At 53.1% G+C, this 25913-nt stretch overlaps 2 protein-coding genes and 1 non-coding gene across 3 annotated transcripts in view; all 3 read left to right on the forward strand.

Moving 5' to 3' along the window:
• The window catches only part of SPG7 (SPG7 matrix AAA peptidase subunit, paraplegin), a 28163-nt gene extending 16354 nt beyond the window's left edge, over positions 1 to 11809 (forward strand). The window contains exons 10-17 of the mRNA XM_055000462.1: positions 1431 to 1555; positions 4419 to 4521; positions 6262 to 6372; positions 7321 to 7436; positions 7811 to 7967; positions 8219 to 8382; positions 9592 to 9669; positions 10553 to 11809. Of these exons, the coding sequence (XP_054856437.1) occupies positions 1431 to 1555; positions 4419 to 4521; positions 6262 to 6372; positions 7321 to 7436; positions 7811 to 7967; positions 8219 to 8382; positions 9592 to 9669; positions 10553 to 10762 (1064 nt within the window). The 3' untranslated portion in view covers positions 10763 to 11809. The remainder of the gene's footprint in view (positions 1 to 1430; positions 1556 to 4418; positions 4522 to 6261; positions 6373 to 7320; positions 7437 to 7810; positions 7968 to 8218; positions 8383 to 9591; positions 9670 to 10552) is intronic.
• A 1008-nt stretch (positions 11810 to 12817) lies between these two features.
• Positions 12818 to 18103, forward strand: RPL13 (ribosomal protein L13). Its single transcript, XM_055000757.1, has 6 exons — positions 12818 to 12921; positions 14975 to 15092; positions 15487 to 15628; positions 16171 to 16344; positions 17163 to 17219; positions 17908 to 18103. The coding sequence occupies exons 2-6, from the start codon at positions 14989 to 14991 to the stop codon at positions 18064 to 18066; spliced, it is 636 nt and encodes a 211-aa protein (XP_054856732.1). The 5' UTR covers positions 12818 to 12921; positions 14975 to 14988; the 3' UTR covers positions 18067 to 18103.
• On the forward strand, positions 15243 to 15320 carry LOC129344354 (small nucleolar RNA MBII-202). Its single transcript, XR_008598383.1, has one exon. It is a non-coding gene; the product is annotated as a small nucleolar RNA MBII-202 (small nucleolar RNA).
• Positions 18104 to 25913: the final 7810 nt, after the last annotated feature.

Here is a 25913-nt window from a genome sequence, read left to right on the forward strand (position 1 = left end):
GGCGCAGCGTAAGTAGCCGTTTGGGACGATGGGAGCAGAGTGGTCTGCACTGCAGCGGGCGATGCCAAGCACGCCATGCTGCCTCCTGCTCTCATGGTGACAAGCATCTGGATGAATGGGGGAGGGAGAGTGACTTGTCGCGTGCCGCTCTGAGGATGCTGCTATCATGGGCTCATTCTGGTCTTGAGTGGTGCGGCTGCAGCCCAGTCCTTTCCCCCAAAACGTGTGGCTTTAAGCAAGGTGGCCAGAATCCGCTCTGCTTCTAGCAAATCAATCGCCAGCTGACTGCTACTCACAAGCAGCTCGAGCGGTGTGAGTTTCAAACACCGCCTGTTGGATTACATGTTGGTTTAAAGAGCTGACAGCCTCCCCTGGACATGATCGGGGATGGGTGGCAACTTCTCTCTCGCCCTCTTGTCTGCTTCGGTCCTCCCTTTAGTTCTTTTGCACCAGCCTTGCAGGGGGCTGAGCCTTGTAATGGAGGCAGAAACGTGTTTCCGGGGGGGGGCGGGGCAGGGTGGAATGGCGAGGGCTCGTGCAATTAGCAGGGCTCCTTCTGCAGACTTGCCCTCCTGGGGCCAAGGACAGAGAGGGATCTATTTGGGGAGCACACCTTCCCAGCAGCAAAGCAGCTCATGCTGATCTGGCCCTGGGAGTGATGCTGCTCAGCCCACGTGCCTGGCTCGCAGCTCCTCTCTCTTCTGCCCTGGAAAGCGGTTGTGCTTCATTCTCCTCCGGTGCCTGCCTCAACAACATCTCAGAGGGTGGCAGTAGCAAGGCTCAGGACGCAGCAGCTGGAGGGGGGATGGGTTGTTCTCTGATTGTGTGCATCTCAGGCAGTGTTGGAAGGACATACACCTAGCGCCAGCCTTCTGACGTGGCTTTACCATCACAGTCTGTGCCTCAGCAGTTCAGAGGAAGGCGAGTGTAGCCCGTCTCGCCTCTCGCTGGCATGGCTGCATCTGCTCTCACCTTTGGGCGCGTTGTTAAGGGACTGCTTTCAGGCACTGCTGCCAGACACGTACCTGCAATAGACTAGAGGTCTCGAGAAATGCCTGGCTGAGAGAGCGACGGTTGCATCAAGGAAATAAATGGCACATTTGTTACAGAGGTGGTCTGAACGCGGGTGACACGTGTTCTTGGCCGCACTAGAATAGAAACGGCAAGGATGGTGCGGTGCCTCCTGTCTTATGCTCTCCCCCTCGTGTCCTGTGGTTTGGTAAACTGTTTAAAGGAGGCAGGGGAGAGTCCAGTCCCTACGGCCTCTGGTGTGCCGGCATTTGCTTAAGGCGCATGGCCTAGAGGGCTGCTGCAAGGGCCGATCCCCTTGAGGCCTCATGCCCACCAGGTGAGAAGACGGTCTTTAGGAGGGCCCACTTGCCCAGGCGGGAGTCCCCGAGCTTTGACTCCTTCCATTTTTCCTTTTGCAGGCATGGGCACCACCGATCACGTCATAGTGCTGGCATCCACCAACCGGGCAGACATCTTGGATAACGCTCTCATGAGACCCGGGCGGCTCGATCGCCACATTTTCATCGATCTGCCCACCCTGCAGGTATGATCCAGCCCTGCTTCTGTCACTCTCATCGGTCCCCGCTCTCTGGAGCGCGTTGCAGTCGTGGCAGTGGCCTGGCAGGGAGGGCTTGGCGCTGGGAACGCCCCTGATCCCCACGGCTGGCCCTCTCAGCCCACAGCCTATGGTGGGATTTCACTCCATCGTGCTTCCGCACTGGGCAGACCTTTCAGGCACCTTCCCCTGGAGCTCCATTGGGAATCCGGGCTTTCGCTGTCCCAGTCTGACCGGGCCCTTAAGTCTGAGGTTGCATTTCACAAAACGATGCTTCGTATAATACTGAAAATCAAAAAAGACTCATGGAGTTATCCTCTTCATCTAAGGCTGCTTGACCCAGTCAGACCACTGGTTGCTCTGCCCGTGCCAGTGCTCAGACTGGTAGGCAAAGATGTCTGGGCTGGTGTCCTGTTGCCTGAGGCTCGCGGGAGAGGCCAGGGGTGAAGCAAGGCGCATGGTCTGCTACTGAGCTCTGAGCCTTTCTTCAGCTCCTGGTTCATCCTCAGGTGCTAACCAGGTTATACATTATGAGCGCGCGCGTGCGCGCGTGCGTGCGCATACACACACACCCCACCCCACCCCCAATTTCTCTTAGTGCTTCAGTATACCCTACTGAGAGCGCAGGAAGCAGGGTGTGCAGAGCAGCCTTGGTTATGGGGTGTCCCCTCCCCTCCCACTGATCCTGCGTGAGGGTGCCCTTCCTCTCCTCTCCCTCTGCCAGGGCTTGCAGATAGGATGCCCCCCTGGCCCAGCATTGCCTCCTCCCATCTGGGCATCGCCCTCTTCTTGTTCCTCCTGGGTCTTTTGCTTAGAATGCCTTGCACCAGAACAGGCTGCCCTAAGGGAAGAATGAGAAGGAACCTTTGCAGGCAGCTGGGCCCACTGCCTTAATCAGGGCTGCCTGGGCCCGCTGCGTGAGTCATTTGCTGGCCCCGCGCCAGCCTGATCGAGCTGCCCCCCCCCTCTTTTGGAAATTGCCTCCCTCTGCATTTAAAGTGGGGGCTGGGAGCGCCTGGGAGGCCTTGGTTCCCCATACAACTGCTGTGGTGGTAGAAATGTTAAGGAATAAATCAAAATTAATGCGGGGGTGGGTGGGGGGAGGGCTAGAGAAGTGACCTTTGGAGGAATGAGCCAATGGCTTCTCCTTGCAAGCCGCTGTGCATCTGCCCTGCATTCGAAAGAAGTCCGGGGGAAGCATTTGGGCCTTGGGAGAGCAGGCGAACCGGAGAGATTCTGCCCCCTGCTGGCATTGCCTGGGAACGGTGACGCCTTCACACATTCAGGCGTCCTTCGTTGTTCACGGACCCTCCTGCAGAATCCCGCTTTGGGAGCAACTGCGCTTCTCCTGGGGGCTGATCCAAGCGACGGAGGCCGCCTGCAGCAGCCGCACCAGCTCTGCCTCAGCCCCTCCCAGGAGGTCTCCTGCTTGGAGCCTCCAGTCTCTATCTCCGCTGGCAGTGCGATTTCTGCTACCATCCCTTGCGAAAAAAGTAGTCAAAACAGAATTCTGGTCTAATCCAGCCCCCTCTTTTTGTTTTTGGTTGCTTTCTCCCAAACTGAGCCCTCGTTTGGCTTACCTTAGGAGCCGGTTAGATGCTGAACTGCAGAAGGGTTTTTTTTTTTTAAATCAGAATCAGCAGGAGTCAGCTGAGCCTAGCTCTGAACGGTCTCCCTTCCCACTGGAATCCTGTGCAGCTCCCTGATATGCGCGTCTGCTCACACTGACGTGACCGAGGGGCTTGTGGCATCCTCAAGATGAATGACGTTATTGTGACAGAGGGTTTCACCAGTCAGGGCTGACTTAGGTGCATGAAGTGTTGCATCCCATTAGCAGAGAGGTTTATACCTTGAGGTACCAACGGCTGATTGGGTGGGGTTAGGGCAGCGTTACAAAGAGAGAGGTCCGAAGGCTGAGTTGCCCAGGACAGGGTGTGTGATGTTACATTGTAGAGCCCAAGTGAAAATAGGATCCAGCCAGAGGTGGAATGCAGATGGGCCACTTCAGCTGATGAGCTGGCAAAACAGGGTGCACCAGGACAGTAGATACAGACTTAAAATTGCAGACATGTCTTTTAGTGAGCTAACCCTGACCTGGATGGCCCAGGTGAGCCTGATCTCGTCAGATCTCAGAAGCTAAGCAGGGTCGGCCTTGGTTAGTAATTGGATGGGAGACCTCCAACGAAGACCAGGGTTGCAGGGGCAGGCAATGGCAAACCTCCTCTTTTAGTCTCTTGCCATGAAAACCCCCAGCAGGGGTCGCCATGATTCTGCTATGACTTGAGGGCACTCCCCACCTGTGGGCCAACCACCCAACTCTCTGTTGAGTCCTGGTCTGATCGTATCACATCTGAATCTCCCAGCTCAGTAGCTTCTCACTGGAGCCTCCCTTTGAAACTTTTCTGCTGAAGTGCCGCTGGTTATTTTTTTAACCCTGCTTTTTCTTCCAAAAATGGGCTCCCAAAGTAAGTTAGCAGCAATTGCAAACCAAGGCAGTTGTGGATGAAAAGATATACTTTGGGCTATCTGGCTCCAGGCCAGATAGAAGGGAGCCAGGCTTCGTCCTCATCTCCCTCTGGCCTAAGTGAATGCACGCAGCCGGTATGAAGGCTCAGGGTCACTTAACACAGATGAGCAATGATGCCTTAACGATTAGGAGATCTTGACAGTGCGACTCTTGTGTAAGAGCATAACAAGTGTGTTCTCTGTAAGGCTCCCAGCAACCAGTAGGTATGGGACGATGGCTGACTGGACAGCTGCCCTTGGCCTGCTTCCTGCCCAGCCCCCCCCCCCGCCCCAAAGCCCCATCCGCAGCCCCACCCCTCAGAAACACAGCCTCTTTCTTTTGCAGGAGAGGAGGGAGATCTTTGAGCAGTGCCTGAAGGGCCTGAAGTTATCCCAGGCCGGCAGCTTCTATTCCCAGCGGCTGGCCGAACTGACTCCAGGCTTCAGTGGTACGTAAGACTGGCTGCTGCCAGGCTCCCTTCTGTGTTTTGCATGCTGGGGCTTTGTGCAATCTCTGCAGCACATTTTGCCAGACCCAGCTTGGCTCCCCTCTCCTCCTGAAGGGCTTGCTAGGAGAGAGAAGGGTCAGCGCCTCTAAGGGCAGTGGTGATGTTGAGTGGGGATATCCCTCCAGCTGTTCGGAATCCATGAACCTGTTGAGCTTCTTTGAATTGTGCTTGGCCTGTGCGACCCTGCTTTCTGTGGGACGGGAGCTGCCGCCACTGTTACGCCTTCTGGAAATTAACTGGTAGGAGATCAGTAGCGTGAGCTGGGGGAGGAGTTCTAGTCCTGCCTTTTTTAAACTCCGCTTTCCCAAATTAAGAAATGGGTGGGATTTGGCCTCTCTTTTCCTCCCAGGCCCAACCTCTAGAACAGAGCTCTGGATTTCCTGTTTGTGCCGTGACTCTGGCGTATCCTGTGTGTGCCTTTTCCCCCTGGTTGGCCCCCATTCTCTCTCTCGCACGAGTTCTTCAAGCAGCCCCCACACCACCCACACACTCAGAACAGATGTTCGTTCTTCCCCAGAGAGGCTGGCGGGGCTGTGGTCAGAGCAGTCCAGAGGGCCTTGGCAGTCCTGGGCTGGCCTTGCCCACTCACCTAGGCCTGAGACCCAGGCTCAGACTGTGCCAGAGACACTCATCGTCGTTCCCCCATGGAGCATCTTGGTGAGGGCAGCCAGACTTGCCTTGTGGCTCGACTCCAGCACGAACGGTGCCAGAGCAGCATGTCCTCTGGCGGCCCCTGCCTGTAAAGCAGGCGTGCGTCGGCTTTGCACTACTCTTCCTTTGCTTTCTCCTTCCCCCTCCTCTCCTCTCCCACCCTGTTGCAACCAGAGGTTGTTGCTGCCACAGAGAGTATGCTGGGTGAAACTGACCTCCTTCTCAATGCCTTAGTTTTGAAGGTCTGGAAGGAAAGCTCAAGTCAGGTAGACAAGTGGTGATCCAAGACTCCTGTTTTTGCTTTCTGCGGTCGGTAGTGGAGCTTGGTTTGCGTGGTGGAGTCACTTGTAGTAACTGTCTGCCCTTCAGCTTCCCCACGTCATCCTAGAAAGTATGGTTTGTTGGTTGGTTGGTTGGTTGGTTGGTTTTATGTCATTTATAGTCTGCTTTTCTCACTGAGACGTAGATTAGCACAATATCAAGGAATTTTCAATAATGCCATAGGATAAATAAATGCAAATTTACAAAGATACAACATTAGCAAAAATCCGATACAGAGTGGAAGAAATGCTGAAACTGAGAGAAAGCAATTTATGACTGAAATTAAGACAACATGGAACTACCCAGTAGGGTCGTACTTAAAGCAACAGGTAGTACATACAGCAACATGGTGGAGAAGTCTCCGGTCCCTAACTCCTTAGCAAAGCATCTCTTTGAGACCCCCTCCCTGTAATACAGCCCTCCTACCTGTGTAAAAAGCCCTTTTGAATAATTCAGTTTTGTATCGTTTGTGGAAGGCCAGGAGAGTTGGGGCTCTCCTGACTTCCTCAAGCAAGCTATTCCATTGGGCAGGGGCCACCACAGAGAAGGCACGTGTACAGGCAGCTGTTGATTTCACCTGCATGCAGGGTTAGAGTTAGGGGGTCCTGCGTAGGGCACACAGATCTTTGAATGGTGGGGGTCGATTCTTTGGGAGGACTGGGAGAGTGGCCGTCGAACCGTCAACTGTGTCTGTTGTTCTGCCTGCAGGAGCCGACATAGCCAATATCTGCAACGAGGCCGCTCTTCATGCCGCAAGGGAAGGGCATAAATCCATTGACACCTTCAATTTTGAATATGCTGTGGAAAGAGTCATTGCAGGTGGGGCTCCTTCCTGGGTTGCACTCTGGGCTGATCCTCTTGAGCCTAACCACAGGAGATGAGCGCTGCCTTGATCATTCATCTGAGAGGGCTCGAACTGTGAGGAGGCAGCAGTAGGGCCGTGAAGAGAGCCGTGCGAAACAAGCCGGCATAATTGTCAGCCAGGCTGCATTTAGAGGCACCTTACACCCAGCCAGGCGCCAGGGAGGACCCAGTGCGAACCCCTGACAAGAACGGCCCACTTTGCCTGCCTTAATTGGGGCCCTCGTTCTGGGTACTGCTTTGTGCATCACCTTAATTGGGGCCCTCGTTCTGGGTACTGCTTTGTGCATCACCTTAATTGGGGCCCTCGTTCTGGGTACTGCTTTGTGCATCACCTTAATTGGGGCCCTCGTTCTGGGTACTGCTTTGTGCATAACCATCCAGTCCACAGTTGCCTGCATAGCGACACCCTGAGCAGCTGAAAGGAAGACTTTTAAAAAGAATTCGTTCACGGGAGCAGAGCCAAGCGTACCTAGTTCAGCTGCTTCCTCCTTCGGGGCGATGTTTAAAGGGGCTGCACTACCACTGTGATTTTGGCACGGATGTTTTCCCAAGGGCACACGTCTGCTTGTGCAAGTCCAGGTTTAGGAATCTGTGTTAAAATAAAAGTGGACCTTCGGCTCCATGGATGAGCTTTAGGCTGTTTCTAGAGGGGAGCCATCGGTCGCTTTCCTTGCAAGTGAGATCTATGGGAGCTGGAAGTCTCCTTAGCCATAGCAATAGTGCCTGGGCCACAGGGAGACCGTGTGGAAGAACACGAGGAGGCCCCTTGCCAAAGCTTTGTAGCAGAGTGATGGGGGGGGGGACGAAGGGGCAGAGACCCTCCTGCTTTCTCAGTCTCTGATGAGTCCCAAGTTCTCTACCTGGGAGGCAGAAGGAGCTGAAAGTTTGTGTTTTTGTCTCAAGGGACTGCCAAGAAGAGCAAGATTCTGTCCCAGGAGGAGCGAAGGGTGGTGGCATTTCATGAGTCAGGCCATGCCCTTGTGGGCTGGCTGCTGGAGCACACGGAGGCGGTGATGAAGGTATCTTTGCTGTCTGACTTGGGCTGTGAGAATCTGGGGTGACGAGCGTCCAGCTTTCTCAGCGATAAGTGGGACCTCTGTGTGCATGCCTCCTGTTGCTGCAGTTTCTCCACCTGAGAGCCAGTTTGGTATAGTGGTTAAGAGCACGGGACTCTAATCTGAAGAACTGGGTTTGATTCCCCACTTCTCCCCTTGAAGCCAGCTGGGTGACCTTGGGTCAGTCACAGCTCTCTCAGAGAGCTCTCAGCCCCACCCACCTCACAGGGTGAGTGTCGTGAGGATAATAATAATATACTTTGAGTTCTGAGTGGGTGTCAAGTTATCCTGAAGGGCAGTGTATAAATCGAATGTTGTTGTTATGATTATTGTTGCAGGTCTCCATAGCCCCTCGCACAAATGCTGCCCTGGGCTTTGCTCAGATCCTGCCCAAGGACCAGTACCTCTTCACCAAGGACCAGCTCTTCGAACGGATGTGCATGGCCTTGGGAGGAAGGGTGTCCGAGGCCATCACTTTCAACAAAGTGACGACAGGTGAGGACAGGCCGAGCCAAGGGAGGGAGCAGCAGGAGGAGCCAAGCGCACTTGGCTCGCTGTCCCAGGCAGTCCAGGCTTCTGTCGGGCTGCACGTTTCCCAGGGTCAGGAGTGACGTTCTTTTCTCATCCACCCGTGAAGCCAGTGGTTTTGAATCTTGCCTGGACAGCCGGAAGGGGGAGAACTTATCCAGTCCAGTGGTAAACCTTGCCCTCAGACCTTGATCTTCTTTTGTCCTTCACACGCCCAGGGGCACAAGATGACCTGAGGAAAGTAACCAGGATCGCCTACTCAATGGTGAAGCAATATGGGATGGCGCCCAGTGTCGGCCACCTGTCCTTCCCAGACCAGGAAAATACTCCAGGGATCGGTCGGCGCCCCTTCAGCCATGGCCTCCAGCAGATCATGGACCATGTAAGTTCTCCTTGGGACGGCAAAGCTACTGACGGTGCTTGCCTGCCCTCATCCTGCCGTGGAGCTGACTGGGTGATGCTGGGCCAGTCGCACACGTTCAGGCTGTGTGTCTCCCAGGGTCCCCCCCACCGTGTCCTCTTTCCTTGGCTGAAGCAGGCCTGCTTAACGTCCCATCGTAGCCTTTTCAGTGCTGGCCCCCCCACTAGGTGGAATGGGCTTCGCAGCAGGGTCAGAAAGGCCCCCTCGTTGAGGCTTAGGCAGGCATGCTGAGAAAAGCTGTTCTTGCAGGTGTTTTTTTTAATTGTTTTGGGGATATGTTCTGTTTTCAGTTATTGCTGTGTTTTTCTTGCTGCTTCTCAGTATCATCATCTCTGTTGAGTCTTGTTGGGGGAAAGGCAGGTCAGATATAATGTAAGCAAATAATATCCTTGTGAGGAAAAAATGGCCAGGAGGAGGCGCTGATACGTTGCCTTGGGCTCCTTGGAGGAAGGACGGGACAAAACCATAAGGGGTGGTTGGAAACTCAGGGACCAGGAGGACCCGGAAGCCAGCGCCGCCTTCCCTGGCCGCAGACCCCTCAGAAGGAATGAGCCGGTCTTGCAAGGCCGCAGCCCCTGAGCCAGCCTGCTTGCCCCCCACCCCCCTCCTTTGAGGCGCTTTATTGCTCCAGCTTCATGGAAGGGGATGCAGCTGTAGGGCGCTGGGGGCCATCCTGCAGTTTCAGTCTGTTGGCCACCTGTGTGCTGCGCCAGAGCACCACTTTTCAGTCCTGCTCTCAGGGAGTGCTGGAAGAACTCTGCTCTCGTGTTAGAGAGGGAACACTGAGAAGTCTGCCTCCATCCTTCTGAGGGGGCGGGGGCGGGCTTCCCACATGAAGATGGCTGTCGCTTGGTTTGCTGGAAAGGGCAGGGAGGTGGGGTACTGAAAAAGCCACCACGGCTTATGTGTAGAGAGACTTGTATGTTAGCAGCACAAAAGTAAACTAGCTGGTGCAAGAGCGTTTAGCTTGCCTAGCCCCAATGCAGGATGTGTTCCGCTCAAGGTTGGGGAGCGTTAACGGCAGCCCTCCTTTCTTTCGCCTCTGGATTCCCTGCCCACACTGCCTGGAGATGAGCCACCGTCTAGAATCCTCTCTTGAGTCCAGCACAGAACTCCTTCCTGGTTCCGCGTATCCCTGGAGATATCTGTTGGTTTCTGTTTCCTTTCTAGGAAGCAAAGATGCTGGTGGCCCAAGCCTACAGGCGCACAGAGAGGTTGCTTCTGGACAACCGGGACAAGCTGAAGATGGTATGACTGTCTCCTGCCTGAACATTGGCACCTCGTTCTGGTGGAGTGGCTGAAGCTCTGGCCTTCAGTGGGGGGGGGCAGATTTCTCCTTGGCTGCTGAAACTCAATGGGTGGCCGTGGGAGAAAGCCCCTTCCGTTTCATAGTGCATTTGCACTACAGCAAACAGCTCTGAGATCCTGGAGCTTGAAAGCATAAAGAGCAGACAGGGCTGTTGCTAGGATTTGTCCTCTGCAGAGACCCAGGGAACAGTCTGGTTGCCGTGTGTGCCAAGAAGTGTGTGCCACATCCTTTGATCTTGCAACGCCCGAAAACTCTTGCAGGCAATGAGGGGCTTGGGGCTGCAGAGTGAATCCACTGCTCCGTGTGCGGCAGAAGGCTTGGTGGTGACTCTCTGTGCACGGCCGTAGACTTGGGCAGTCATTCTTTTCCCACCATCTCAGCACAACATACAGGAAGCCACTGTTAAGAGGGATCTCTCGGGAGGAAGGGAAGTGTTTGTCTGAAAGCTCCTTCGGTGCAGAAGAGCTTGCTTCCCCTGTAGATGAAACCAGCAGAAGGTTGCCTGAGAGTTGCCCTTAGGTGTGGCATGGTTTATGGCTGCAGGAGGCTCTTGGGTGTGCCTTCAGGTGTATGTGCACGGAAGAGCAGCGTGGGGAACCTCCTGAGCAATAGGAAGGGAGTGAAGCCGCGGAAACCCTTTACAGACACAGACACCCCACCTAAAGAGCACTCCGTTGGCCTTGTTTCTCCTTCCAGTGGCCAGTTGGGCCGTGCTTCATCCAAGTGGAGGCTGAGCTGCAAAGGGCCACCCTCTGCCCCTGCCCCAGCTCTTCTGGCCTGTCTGTGCATTCCTGGGCTGACTTCCTTCTTTTCTTTCTTTAGGTGGCTCATGCCCTCCTGGAGAAGGAAGTGATAAACTATGAGGACATCGAAGCCCTGATTGGGCCTCCTCCCCATGGGCCCAAGAAAATGATTGTCCCGCAGAGCTGGCTGGAAGCCGAGAGAGACAAACAAGATGTGGAGGACGAAGAGCCCCCCCAGCAGCCACAGAGCCGAGGAGAAGAAGAAGAGCCCGACCTGAGACCTGTTTGAAACCAGGCTACGGCGTGAAGTGGAGGGAGGGCTATCCAGCTGCCTGTCTGAACAGACTCACTAGAAGAGGTTCTCTTCCTTTGCGCCTGGCGTGCACGGGCCTCTCTGCTCGGATTTCCGGGGTGGGTTGTAGCCCGTGGGGCTTTCCCTCCTCTGGGAATGAGCCATGGCCTGGGTGTGATGTCAAGCACCATTTCCAAGACGTCTGGAAAAAGGAGGCATCCACGCGTCCCTGGACTGTGCTCCTGGCAGAGGCATCCGGCTCTCACGCGATGGGCTGCCAAGGGCTTGGATCAGCTGCTGCTGTGCTTTTGAAAAGGCTGGCTACTCAGACACCCTCTTTTTGCTCAATAGCAATGAACTTGCAAAGCCCAAATCAAGTGGTTTGAGAAAGAGAGTTTACAAGCCCCTGGGCAGGATATGGTTCTGATTGGAGGGCAGGGTGGTGATGCCTTGAGGCTGAATGCTTGTCCAGAGGTGTTGGATTCGGGGAGGGGGCGGGTGCATTGATCCTCACTAAGTGAGGGTGGGTGGGCTGGGGTGCAAGAGAGGTCAGCCGGTTACATTCTCGTCCTCCTCTTCAAAGTGGATTATTTCCACGAGAATTACTGTCTTTGTCCTTGAATGAGCCTAGTCCATATTTTGCTCCTACCAACATTAACCTGCAGTTCCTTGGCCTCTTTTAGAGTTTTCTACTCAGGAGGTTAATTACAACTATAAAACAAATTTTTTATAGTCCACCTTCCCTATTGGCCCTTGGCAGTTGTCATCTGTAATCTGTGGCTACCACCTAGTGGTCTTTTCAGAAACTGGCATGGAATAGTATCTCTCTAGAAATGTCTGGCAAGATCACAGGCTCCTCAGTCTGTGTGGCTGTTCCCCCCAAAGGGAAGCCAATCCGCCCACGAGACCTTTCAGGCATCACTTGACTTTCACCGGATCCCTCAGAGAACTCCAAGGGCAGGGAAGCCATGGGTCCTGACTGTCACTCTGTGTTTGTCTTGAGGTTGGGATAATGTTCAAGAAAATAAAGTTTGGAAGCTATTATTGCTGTCTGGGGCTCTGCTGAATATTTGAGGGTATAATGGGGAGAGCCACCCTTTCCATCTTAGCCTGGATGCTGCCGCCATCAGGGTCAAGATAGGGAAGCTGTTTGATGCATATTCCATCATGTCTGCTTTTAATCATAACAATTGTGAATGTGAATCATACCATAAAAAGAGTCTTGCTGGATCACACCATGGACCCATCTAGTCTAGCTTCCTTGCTTGGCTTTGGTGGAAGACAAATGCCTCCGGGAAGCATCCAAGCAGGGCCTTGAGGCGATTCTTTCATAGTCTGCAATATCAGTAATCAGAACTGCCCTTATTTGTGGAGGATTGAATGATCTACTTTAACAGGCCCTGGTGGGACAATTGTTCCTCATAATAACAACAACAACAATGGTGTGCTTATATACCCCCCCCCTTCCACACAGGTTAGTGCCCACTCAGAGCGGTGACCAAAGCCGGTGTTTTTATTATCCCCAGAATGCAGCTGGGGAGCTGGGCTGAGAGGCTCACCTGCTGAGCTGATGGCTGGCCAAGTGCTGATTTGCAGCCCGGCCACTTAACCACTATGCTACAGCAGCTCCTAAATGTTGTAACCTAGTAGTGTTGGCTGCACGTTGTGGCAGTGTGGCCTGTACATGTGTGAAGCAGTGTTCCTTTAGCCCTGACCTTGCCCTCCAGCTTAGTTCATCAGGGGCTCCGAGTGCCAACACAAGGAAAACACATTTTCTAAACTTTCGATATAATTCAATAAAACTGCCCTGTTCTTAGCACGGGCATGTATAAAACAAGGTTCAGTGTAGAGAAAATGAGTAGAGAAAATTCTCTGGCCCGCTTCTGTGGCCGCCTACCTAGTAATCAATTGCAATCATCCTTTCTTGGAAACTTTCCTAAGGCTGGAGTGCGCGTTCCCTTTAAGGAGGACGCCATCTTTAGTAATGGCAAGGCGACCTGCCGAGGTTGAAGCCGGCGTGGCGGCTCCCTCCTCCTCATTGGCCGCAGGCGAACTGTCGCGTTTCCTGCAGTCGGGTCGCAAGCGGCGAGCAGATATCCCGGCGGGCCTAGCGCCGCCTCTTTCTTTTTCCGGCCGGCCATTTTCTGTCGCGGGAGGTGAGTGGGAGCCCGTCGGCGGGCCGAGTGCTTATCCGCCGCCATCTCTCGTCTGTGTGGAGCCGGGAGAGCTCGGAGGGGGCCGGGGGGAGCCGCGGGCGCCTCGCCGTTGGGCCGAGAAGCCTATTGGGCGGCGGCAGCGGCGACTAGAGCCGCCAGTGCTGGGGGGCCTGCCGCCTTGGCTACAGCAGGCCGCGGCGGCCCCCGCCAAGCACCCTGCGACGGTTCAGGCTTCGCGCGCGCGCACTCGGCATAGCCCGCCTCGCAGGGTGGTGGTGAGGATCAGGCGGGGAAGGGAGGCCGCTGCAAGCCGCCTGGGGTGAAAAGCCGGGCGTGATGCCGACGGGCCTTTCTCTGCCGGCTGCCTGAGGCGGCGCCGAGTTGGAGGGCGCGGGGCGAGGCACGTGCGATGCGCGAGAAGCCGCCCGCCGTTCAAAAGAAGGGGCTGCGGGTGCTGGGAAGGGCCGCCACTGGGCACAGTGGGCGCTCCTGTGCTAGACTCGATAGGCGGGTATGGGTGGCAGTACACCTGGCAAGCGGCTGAGGGCTCCCCGTAGTTGAGCCGTGTTGTTCATCCCATCCCAGGGCAGCGTTCACAGGCGTCTCCTCGGTTTTTTTTTCTCACAACCACCCTGCAAGGGAGGTGCTGCAGCATAGTAGTGAAGTGGTTGGGTTGTGAAGCAGCACTCTGTTGGACTCTCTCTACTGCCCGGAGCTCAGCAGGCGGCCTTGGGGAAGCCACTCCTCTCGGCCCCAGCTGTATTGTGGGGAGGAAAACACTGACCTTGTCCTCTGCTCTGAGTGGGGCACTCATCTGTCTAGAAGAGGGGCACAAAAGTGCAGAGGCTGTAATTATATTTGTAAGGTGCGTTAGGCTTAGAGTAATGGGCCCATAAGTTTAATGGACAAGTCGGGGTTTAAACCTGAGTCTCCCCAGTCCTAGGCTGGGGCTACTTGCTCCTCCACAGGAGGGCAGCGGCGTTAGTGAAAATTTTAGTATTGATCATTATGCTTTGAAAAGTTAAATAAGTGGCACAGAGTTGATTGAAATCCGTCAAGATGATTCAAGTCATTTCATTGGTTTAAATTGCCATGAAAAAGACCGATATGAGCCGTTGAAGTCAATCAGGTTTTCTATACTGTATTTCATACACTTTGTGAACCAGTGTTATACTAATTGGTTGCTCTAACAGCATATCGGTTTGCAGCTAAGAAGAGGTTTTATGTTGCCTAGAAGCATAATCCAGAGCTGCCTCTCGGAGCCAGATTTATTTCCACAGGGAGGGGATGTGATTGTGAAATTAAATGGCTGGTGCTGGGTGCTCTTCCTGCATACGGTGGGGCAGTCCGCAGCTTTCTGGAATGGGCTTGCAGTTGCAAAGCGGCAGGATAGCAGGAATAGAAGATGTCCTTGCTGTTTTGGTTGGTTAGTTAAGTGGTCATCATCTGAGAGTTTAATAGAGTTCAGGTGCTTAACAGAGCATGAAATAGGACTGCAAGATCCGCCTGGAAGCAAGTGGTTCTGGCGAGGCACAGACTGGTGGCTCCTGGATCTCGTAGTGCTTGTGCAGTCCCTTGGTCAGCGGGGACCCCACAACAATAAGCCAGCATGTGGTGTGGCAGTTCAGGTTTTAGACACAGCTGGCAGGACCTCAATTCGTGTGCTGTATTCTACTTATAAAGTGTGACATCAGCAATCTCATAAATTTTGTCTAGGTCTCTTGTTAGACATAAAATGATGTCTTTTTACCTTTCAGTTGATTTTTTTTTAAAAGACAAGTGTACTGTGGATTTGTTTTAAAGTTTCTTAAAACATTCCTTTTTGAAGCCATTAATTTGTATATTCTTTGAAATGGAAGAGAGAAAAATCCCTTCTGTCTTAAACTGTACATTTGAGGAGAGAACAACAAAAGCTAATTTATTGAAAGCGAATTTCTGCCGTTCAGACTCGGGGATGTTACGGGAGTGAAACAACTGTGAAAGGTTTTCAGTATGATATGAAGAGCTATGGTAGCTTTAATCATAAAGTCAAGCGCCAGGTGTTTGTTTTCAGGGCCCTAAGCAGCCATGGCGCCCAGCCGGAATGGCATGATCTTAAAGCCCCATTTCCACAAAGACTGGCAACGACGAGTGGCTACGTGGTTTAACCAGCCTGCCAGGAAGATCCGCAGGTGAGTGGTTGCAGCGTGTTGCGTCTCTGGGTTCTGTGCCCGGGATGTCCAGTGAATAATAAATTCTGGGTAATCAAAAGGCGAGGGATTTTGGCTTCTTTGCAAGGCTCGTTTTTCCCCAAGGATGCGCGATCAGCGCTGCAGCCAGATGATGAAAATTCTCCGGAATCGCTGTACAACATTGATGATGTATTTGAACCCTATCAGCTGATGGCTGTGGCACTTTATATTGCTGCTGGGAATTAAGTCTCGGCAAAAAGGAGGGTGCCTTATAATTCTTTTTCTTAGCAAGTCCTTCCCCCCCCCCCCCCGTCTGTCTGTAAAGGGAACAAACTGTGGTTGTATTTAGAAAAAAGGTTGATGCAAGCCCCTTTCCACTGCTTCTTCCACCCAGGAGGAAGGCCCGGCAGGCAAAGGCCCGGCGTATCGCTCCCCGTCCGGTATCTGGACCAATCCGACCCATTGTGAGATGTCCCACCGTGCGATACCACACAAAAGTCCGCGCTGGTCGAGGATTCAGCTTAGAGGAGCTGAGAGTGAGTAGAGGAGGCAGATGTCTCAGAGGCTGACGTGTAGGCCACCTTGGACTGCTGGGTGTGTGGCTGAATTCTCGAAAAATGAAATGCATTTTCAAGAAAGTCTTCTGAAGGCAGCTTGGCTGGAGCTGGCTGGATTTCTTGACAGACCATTAAAAGGCAAAATAACTGGATGTTCCTAAGGAAATCTGCAGGAGAGTTTTAAAGGCTGGCGAGATTACATTTAATTCCTGCTTGTTCAGGGTGGGTCATGGGGGGGGGAAAGCCCTTCTATATATCAGCTGTGTCACGTTTTTCTGAATGTTTACCAGACATTAAAAATTTGTCTAGGGGTGAGAGGCATCTCAGAATCTAGCCATTGCCACCATTCCTGACAGCCATACAGTCAGTGATGTCACTGTCTCTGGAATCGCTGTACTGTCCGTGAAGACTGTTCTTAAGCCCTTTTCTAGCCGATGCCTGTAGCAGCCCTGCAGCCAGGACAGGAATGTTGATGCCCAGGTTGTTTTCACTTGAAGCTCAGGCGAATGCTCTCCCCCTAGATGGCTGGCATTCACAAGAAGTTTGCTCGGACAATCGGTATTTCGGTGGACCCCAGGCGGCGTAACAAGTCTACGGAAGCCTTGCAAGCCAACGTGCAGCGGCTGAAGGAGTATCGCTCCAAGCTCATCCTCTTTCCCCGGAAACCCTCTGCTCCTAAGAAAGGGGACAGTTCAGTAAGTAGGGGAGGGGAGCCATCTTATTAATTATTTATTTTATTCGGCTTATATCCTGCCCTTCCCGCAAGTGGGCTCAGGGTGGCTTCCCACAAGAATATAGAATCAAAACATACAATAAAACCTCATAATCATTTAAATCAGATAACCTGAAAAGAATTCAGGTGCCTCTAAACAATCAGGCTACTGCAAAACACCATAAGCCACGGGCACCGCCGCGATGTAAATCCAAGCAGCTGCAGAGAGAGGTGGTCAGAAAGGGGGACAGAGTGCTGGCTCCTGATCAGAGGCTCTGATCAAAGAAACTGATGCCCAAAACACACAAGAAATTCTGGAGTTAGTCTCCATGGAGCGCGTGTTTAAATGTGTTTAAATTTGGAGCACCCACAAATTAGGCAGGCAGTAGATTGGAAGGTTATTTCCTCCTCCTCTGTTTGGTCCCACGCTGCACTCTTTCAGGTAAGACTTCACAAGTTCATTCAGGGGGACGGGGATGTGGCTGCCGCAGTCCGCTGGATGCTTGTGCCAGAACCACTCCATTGCTTGAGATTATTTCTGCCTATATCAGGGACATTATTTGGAAGCGTGGACTTAAAGTGGTGTGAAGGCAGCGCTCTGGATCAGCCAGGAACAAGGGCCTGACTTAGAAGCCTGGGCCCTCTCCCAGCTCCACTCTCAAGCTGGTTTCTAGCCTTATGAGCTGCCGCTCATTTGCACTTCTCTCAGGTGCATGAAGGCTAGGCTTTCCTGCCAGCAAAGGGTTGCATGGAATGGTTCTAGTAAAGATCTCCCATCGTTGTTTTTTTTCTCCCCTGCAGGCAGAAGAGCTCAAAATGGCCACACAGCTCTCTGGACCAGTTATGCCCATCAGGAACGTAAGTGCCTTTCACTCCTGTAGGTTGTGGCTGAGCAGAGGAACCCTTTCTGCCTCTCGTTGAAATACTGGGCTTTGCGTAGCAGAGCAGGTGAAATGCTCTTGTGAGGCAAGCTTGTTTCCTGGGTGTGGTAGTTCTGTTGCTCCTCTTCCATGTTGGGATGCAGTGGCTGGATGTCACTGTCATTCTCAAGGTAAGGTGGGGGGGGGGCCTCAGGGTGTAGGGGAGGAGCTTCCCGGAGCGGCCTCTTGCCGTTCACTGCCGGATCATCATGTCATCAGAACCCAGCTTTGCAGCCAAACCTATGCAGGGCCACCAATCCCCACGTTGCCTGTTGGGTGCTCTAGTGGAAATTTGCAGAACTGAACAGGAGGGACACGAGATGGCACCGAGGCTCTGGAAGCCGCTTCTGGTGGGGCAGAAATGCAGGTTGGGGTCAACTCTTGCAGCCTGTGAATGGGAGCCCGTCCATGCAGCACGCAGTTGTGCAGAAATACTTTCTTCGGAGTCTAGGTGATAGGCAGGATTATGGGTAGAAATTCTCGGCTGCAGAAAATGGACATTCTGAGCAGTTAGAGGCTTCTCTGGCTGAATTCCTGCTAGCAGCTACTGAATCAATGGGAAGATGGCGGCAGGTTTTGAGGGGGGGTGCACTTTTTTTTGTAACTGTCTGGTTCTTGCCTCTCAGGTTTACAAAAAGGAGAAGGCCCGGGTTATCTCCGAGGAAGAGAAGAACTTCAAAGCCTTTGCCAGCCTGCGCATGGCCCGGGCAAATGCCCGGCTCTTTGGCATCCGGGCTAAGCGAGCTAAGGAAGCAGCCGAACAAGATGTGGAAAAGAAGAAATAAACTTTTTGCTCTCTCAATAAAGGAGGCTAGAATTGAAGACGTGTGGTGCCGTTTTATATCAAGGGGCCAAGAAGGGAAATGTGTGAGCTGGGGGTGTGACCTTCTCCACCCCCTGCCTCAGCCTCTTGTGTGGTGTGCCTTGGGGCATGTTGGACGGGGTATGTTGTCCTTGCAGCAGCTGCTGATGTGCTAAGAGCTGTTCATTAAGCTCTGTAGCAGTGCTTCGGTCGCAGGTGCAGCAGAAGGCAGCCTGCCAGAACCTACCCATTTGCTGGAAAGTAGCACTGACTCTCCCAGCTTCATTAATCGGTAGCCCTGTCCCAGGGTACATGCAGGATTCCCTCTCTACAAAAGGGAGGGGGGATGACTCTCCTTTCAGTTTGGTTTGTGCACAGTAACTCTTGTTCAAGTAATCTAGAGGGCCAGTGGTTTTGCTCATAGAGCCTGCAGTTGATCATTAGTAAAGGTGGACTGCCTTGAGCACCCTGGGACTTTTCCCACCTCCCAAGTCCAGGCAGCCACCAAGGAATGTTTTGCTGTGGTGGTATTATGGCCAAGAGTTTTCCTGGAATTCTTGCCCGGCTTCCGTTGTCTGGAGGAGCTGCCTTTCACATCAGCTGCATCTGCCTGCTCATCACCCTCCCCCCAGAAATACAAAGTAAAGTGCTCAGTTGAAAAATAGAGCTGTAGCAAGAGAAATGTGTGCTTATATGACACACACCCCTCCATAGTGCCATGGGTGGTTGCATGCCTGCAATCCAGGAGGGATTCTGTGCCCAAGGAGCCTCTTGCCCAAGAAGAACAGGAGACCACAATGTGTCCTAGGTATTGCATGTGCTAGGGAACGCTGGGTGAGGGCTAATCGGACCAGCATAGATGAAAGTAGGCAGAAGCAGCACATCTCGGCTGTGCGACCTGTGGGATCCTTCCACCAGCTCAATTGCTCTGAGCAGAGGCACAAGTACACACACGAACACACCCTGTCAGAGGAGCACATCAACACCAGGGGATCTGGAATGTTTCACTTTTCATGGGAGGGGGGGTGCTTTGATGGGATCCACACTATGTGGTTTTGATTTCATCCTGGCCAGATTTCAGTGTAGTTTTCTGCAGCAACTATGTGTGCCTGTGCTCTGGAAAAGTATCTTGGACAGGCTGCAGTTGAGAATGGATCTGCATGGAGAGGCCATCAGGGGAAGGGGTGCAGTTGGAAAACCGGCATTCTGTATCTGGTCTGTTAGGTGACGGGAAGAGCCCGGCCTTTTTAAAATAGCATGCAGGGTTTTGTCCTTTCCACTAGGTGGTGCTAAAGACTTCCACATAGCTATTTATTGGCATCGTTTATACCCAACTTCTATTCCCCATGTAGCCCCCAAGCAGCTTAATGGGGTTCTCCATTTTATCCTGGCAGCTTCCACTCTGTGACGGGTTAGGCTGAGTGTGCGTGGCCCAAGGTCGCCCAGCAACCTTGCATGGCAGAATGGGGGATCCTAGCCTGGCACTCAACATTAATACTGTAGTTGCTGTACAATATTCTGTCTTCTGAGTTTTATCACTTGTGTGTGATGGGGCGGGTGTTGCCTCGGGCTCGGTCCTTCGTATGCACACCTTTCCCAATTTCCTGGCCGCCTACGGTCCGGCAGCACCTCTCCAGGATCTTGGGTAGTCTTTCCCATTGCCTGCCTCCTGCTGCACACAAAGCAGATGTTCTACCCCTGGGCCACAGCCGCCCCTCCTCCCCATTGGGGGTTGAGATCAGTAGAGCAGGGCGTGGGAGAGCAGGGAGCAGGCCGTTCAGCAGACGCAGAGTTGCCCCACCCTGGTGCTGCTTGCAATGAGATGCTGCCAACCAACGTGCTTCCTTCAGTGCATCAATTCGGGACTGTGGCTCAGTGGCTGAGTACTTGTTCAGCACACAGAAGGGCCTGGGTAGTGTTTTGCCACTGAAAGATTCTCGTGTAGCAGTTGTTTAAAGAGACTCTTCTGTGCTGGAGCCCCTGGAAGGCAGTTGCTGGTTATAGTACCCGATACTAAGATTGACCAGTGAAGTGGTTCTTAAGAGTTCCCAAAACACATTGCTGGTGCTTTCTGTAATCCGCACAGCATTCCTGCAAGTTAGAGTACCATCCGCATGCAACATGAGGCGTTGAGAGTGGCTGAATTAAAGCCACCCAATGAATTGTTTGGAGCAGAGGGATTTAAACTCTTGCAGTTGTTACACTCGCTAAAATGACTCCAGCAGGAAAGAGAAAACACGAAGGTTTCTATAGTGGATGTTGCGCCAGAGTACATAGCTCTCCATTTTTCCTTAGAGCAACCCTGTGATGAAGTATAATAAACTCAGACTAATTAGCCCCGGGTCGCCAATGAGTTCACGAGGATTTAAACCTGGGTTTCACCAGACCTACCCCAACTCTAACCACAATACCACGCTAAAGGGAAGCGTTACGCCCCTGCTCTTAAGGCATTCGATCTCTGTGCCAAGAAGTTCCTATGGAGCAAAACAGTTGTGTGTACCTGTGGGCCTTCAAGTCACATCCGACTTACGAAGACCCCAGCAAGGGGCTTTCGAGGCAAGGGAGAAGCAGAGGCAGCCCCCCAGTTCTCTTCCTTGGTCCCCCATCCAAGTTCCAACCCTGCTTAGCTTCCAAGCTCTGATGAGCTCAGGCTATGCCAAGCTGCCTTCCCTCCAAACAATAATAGTGTGAGTCACCAGCTAATCCGGGCTTCGGCTATGGTCCTTCCCGTACTTCAAATATCTGCCTTTCTTCCCCCACTCCTGTTTTTGGTGGCTGGCCATTGGACTCCTGTTCTAGGATCAATTGGTTCTCTGCAAAATGCTATGAGCAGAAGGCCCCTCGGACGGGCGGGGGGGGGGACTGTAAGTGGGCCTCTTCCGCAAAGCAAAGGGCCAGAGACTTCTCCAAGAAGCAGCCGGAGCTGCAGCGTGTTCTCATTAGAGACGGGAAATTCTGCCTCCTTGGCATGATCAGCTGGCACACGCGCTCTTGCCAGGCTCTGGCTACGCAGGCTGGGCTCTTAGCTCCCTGCAGGTGGAAATGGGCTGGAACAAGTTGGATTTCAGCTTCCCCGCTGTGGCTGCCTCCCTCGGGAGGGCAAAGCTTCCAGTGTGCTTGAAATGGACCTTTGTTGGCAGTGCAGGAGGGCTTCATCTGTTTGCTTGTCAGGAATCATCTTTGCCCCCCCAAAAACCCTTCTGATTTTTGTTTGAGCATCATCCCTGAGGCTTGGGGGTTCAGTGGTGAAAGAGCATAGGTAGAAAGGTGCAGATAATTGGGGGGGAAATCCATTTGTTTACTTGATGTATGCCTCCCCCTCCCCCTCGAACCCAAAGCACATCACCTCATTCTCACTTCCATTTTATCCTCGCACAACAACCCTGTGAAGTAGGTTAGGCTGAGAGAGAGTGGCTGGCCTCAGATCACCCAGGGAGTTTCCATGGCAGAGTGAGGACTTGAACCTGGGTCGTCTCGACCCTAGAATAGTAAAGAGTCCAGTCGCACCTTTAAGACTCACCAACTTTTACTGTAGCATAAGCTCTCAAGAACCACAGCTTTGTCAGATGCATCTGACGAAGAGAGCGGTGGCTCTCGAAAGCTTATGCTACAATAAAGTTGGTTAGTCTTAAAGGTGCGACTGGACTCTTTACTATTTTGCTACTAGTACAGACTAACACGGCTAACTCCTCGGGATCTAAGACCCTGGAATGACACTAGCCACTACGCGTGCTGGTCCTAGATCACGATTTCATTTAATACCATCCGCGCCTTGGAGGATTCTCACTCATTCCACGCTGGGAGCTTTGCTCAGTGGTCCCATTTCCTCAGTGGTTCTGCCGGGGGCTCAGCCTGGCAGCGTCCTCGTCCGCCGCACTCTCTGCTGGCCAATCAGGACAGGGCCTCCTTGACAGCCTCTGATGCCTCCCCCTTTCCCGTGGAGCTGCCTGCCTGCTGCAAAGAGGGAAGGAAGTTGACAGCTGGTGCTCCCAGCCTTTTGCCCTGCCGTGGCAGCTCTTTTCTTGGGCTGCCCTGCTGTGAGCAGTTCCTTCCCCAGCACTGTCAATCACTCTGCCACAGCAGGGGACCTGCTTGTGTGTGTGCTGTGAACTAGAAAGAGGCCTGATGCAGCAACAAGCCTTGCCGTGCCTGCCCCTGGCCGGCCCAAAGCCCGCTTGCTGGCAGGCTGTGGAGGAGACATGCCTGCCTGGCATAGCAGACAGCCCTGGGGACCTGTTGAGGGCGCACCAGGGAGCTGCTCTCGGCTGGAAGGCTCCGAAGACGACAGTGCCGTAAAAGACAGCCTCGCCTGGCATTTTCCACACTGTTGGCTCCAAAAGCTCTTTTTCCTGACGGTCTGAATGCGGCAGCCTGACGGGGCCAGGAAGTCGCATGCCTCTGTGGCGCTGGGGCCTCCCTCCTGTGCCCTGGATGGCTTCATGCAGGGCATCTTGCTGTTCTGGCCTCTGCTTCCCGTCTGTAGATTGGCAACAGGTCCCACGGGTCCTTTGCTACACCAGGCAGGCATTAGCTAATTAAATGTGTTAGCAATGTGTTAGCAAGCGCCCACAAGCAAATGGGGAGGGGAAGAGAGCATGCAGGAAGGGCCTACCTCACAAGATTCTTGCAAGGACAAACGTCTTAGAAATTGCACAGGAGATCTAAAGGGTGCTCTGCATGTCGCGTTAGTCTCCGAAACCTCCCCGGTTCTGTGGACTGCATGAAGCAGGCAGTTCCCTGGGTGAAGCGGAATAGTCCTGACACTTCTCAAGTGAGTCTGGCCAAGGCCTGCCTAGTGAGGGCGCACACAGCCTTTCTCCAAACTGGGCTCTGTTGTCCCCCCCCCCCCCGCCCTGGGAGCCTGCCTGCCTGCTGTGCCCCCCGCCCACACACACTGGTGGCTCTTCCCTTGGCCTGTGATCCAGCCAGACTCCGCCTGGTGCTCTCTTCTTCTTCCCTCTTGCTTCCAGGCTCCTGTGAACACTCATTTAATTAGCAAATGCCGGCCTTTTGACTGAGCGGATTAATTAGTCTCGTGCTGGCTGGCTCTCTGGCAGCTCCCCGGCACAGGGCCTGCCAACGGCTACTCAGAGGCAGTCGAGCGAAGGGCAGTCTGGCTTGGATGACCCCAAGTCATTGATCGAGGAGGAGGGGGGGATACTGGCAAAACTGAGGTTACTTTTCTCAGTAGTCTTGGACACACAACCCACAGGCTCTGGCTCAGGGAGTCTTGCAGGGCAAATCACACCATTTGCAAAGGGCCGTGCCCGTGGACGGTGCTTTAGAGAATGAAAGAAGACAGGTGCCTGCCCTGAGGAGCCGGCAGTCGAAAGTGGGCCATAAGGGAGACCACGGGGGGGGAAGGTGCGGCTAAAAGGGCGAAGCCTCTAGATTCACTGGGGCAACCCCTGCTTAGTTCCAAGAGGGGAGGAGATCTACACGGTTGTGCCAGGGAGGAGGCGGCATCAGACAGGTGCCTGGGAATCCATGTCAGGGGCAGCAAGGTTGCAAGGGTGGAGTTGCTGGAGGGGTGGAGTTGGAGAGGCAAAGATGGTCGTCTCTGGAGAGGTAAGGGCGGGAAGCTAAAGCCACGGAGCACTTAGAAGGGACAGAGAAGGAGCCCCACCTGAAGCTGCTGTTCCTTTCTGCAGTGGCTGGAGGGGGGGGGGCAGCTTCCTTCTGGACCTTGTTTGTGCTGAACCCAAGCTGTTCTGTTGGGATCTGCACTTGGCCTGAGGGGCAGGGAGAGAGGCCTCAAGGAACATGCCAAGGCCGAGCCTCTCTCTGCAGCTGTCAGCCCTTGCCCAGGCACTGCACAGCAGCCTCCGGTCTTCTGCCGCTGTCATGGATAACCGAGCTGAGGAAGGGGTTACTCACAGTAGGGCAGCCAAAGAAAAGAGCTGCCACAGCCCACAGTGGCCACATCAGCACTTCCTCAGGTGCTTCTGAACATGTGCAAAGAACGGGCTTTTGTGCCGTCACAGAAGTCCCCTGCAAACACTTAGTAGCCTTTCCCTTCCTGAAGCTGCACTGCCAGCTCTCGGCTGCCGAGTTAGACCTGGCCTTCGCCCCTTACGGGGGTGGGGGGTGTCTGTTATCCTCACTAAGCACATGATATGCCTGCCTAAGTCTCTATAGTTCTGCTCAGGGACAGGATCCTGGCCTTGCGGGGGGGGGACGTGAAAAGCATGTGGCACGCTTGCCCGGGCACAAAGGTGGGTGGTGTGCAGGTGCTTTGGAAGACAAAATTAGAATCCAGAAGCGACCTTCAGCTGTTGGCCTTTGTGGCGGGAAACAATCAAAATGAAATTGTGCGCTGACAAGCAGACTCTTGCATACAATCCATCCCCCCCCCACTTCCGCTTTAAAAAACTACCACCCTAAACTAAAAACTAATCTACAAACACAAGTGGAGGAGAATTAGTGAGGCGAGAGAATTGCTGAGGCATGAGTCACCAATGATGGGTTGCTGTTGAAATGCGGCAGAAATTCGTCAATAGCGCCATATGATGGGTCCAATTCTGTGGCCTCGCCATTCAGAAATATTGTTTGAGAAGTTGAGGCAGCCTTGCAGAATCGCCTCCTGCTTTTATTGACTCTGCTTCTTGTTCATCCAGGAAATCTCCAGCGTTCTCAAGGCCACAGCGACAGGCGCTCTGTAGTCTCAGACTCCCTTAACCCTTTTGTGCCCAGCTGCTGGCTGAAATCTGTCTGGTCCAAAAGAAGTTGGAAAATTGGCTTACTGGCTTTCCACAAACGATGCAAAACCAAATTATTCAAAAAGGCTTTTTACTCAGATAGGAGGGCTGTATTGTAGGGAGGGGGTCTCAGATGCTTCGCTAACAGACATCACCACTGCGTTGCATTACGTACTCCCTGTTGTCTTAAATATGTGCTCCTATGAACTGCCTGTGCTTCGTGTTATCTAATGTCAGCCCTAGAATTGCTTATGTTCTGTTTCAGCATTTCTTCAACCCTGTATTGGATTCCTGCTATCGCTATTCCTTTGCAAAATTGTGTTTATTTACCCTATGGCATTGTTTATGGAAACGTCCTCAACGCTGTATGGAAATGTCCTTGATACTGACTGTACTAATCTCACACTATGTAATCTGCCTTGAGTCTCAGTGAGAAAGGCGGACTATAGGTGGCATAAACAAATAAATAAATAAATACCTTCATCAAGGGTCCCCAACCTTTTGAACCTGTGGGCCCTTTTGGACTTAGGCATCACCACCAAGTGGCTGCTATGAGGTCCAGGTCCAAGCCCCAGAGACGGGGAGGTGCCAAGCCCCGTGTTGTCCTATGGTGGAAGGAGCTGTTTGTCTTTGGCTCCTCCCTGAAGACAAAAAGGTGGTGCCTGATGGACGCTTCTGAGCCACCTAATACTCTAAAGAGATGGAGAACAGCCAGAGCGCACTCTTTGCTTTGCGGGCGAATATGCTTGAGAAAAGAAGGAAGTGGACAGCAGCCAGCGCATTGCCAGGCACCACGTTGGAGATCATTGCCCTAGATCAAGTCTCTTCCATTCCAGACGTGAAGGGCAGATGCTTTAAAAAGACTACATGAGTGCATGTGTATATGTACTGCTTGTGCTGCTCTGAAATCACAGAATTCATGACTCTGTGTGCTGATGGGCGAAAACACACAAAACGTCCAGAGCCAGAAGCCAACAACTGAACAAACGAGCAAATGAGCAGAGTTCTCTCTCAACAACCTGGGCTTTCCGTACCACCCTGCGAGAGGGAGGTTGTTAATTTTTTGTTAGGGAATTTTATAACCTTTCATTATTATGAGTGCTATTGAAGTAGGCCTGCACATACACTTGGA

This window comes from Eublepharis macularius, chromosome 16 (genome assembly GCF_028583425.1).
Source record: "Eublepharis macularius isolate TG4126 chromosome 16, MPM_Emac_v1.0, whole genome shotgun sequence".
In the NCBI taxonomy this organism is placed as follows: Eukaryota; Metazoa; Chordata; class Lepidosauria; order Squamata; family Eublepharidae; genus Eublepharis; species Eublepharis macularius.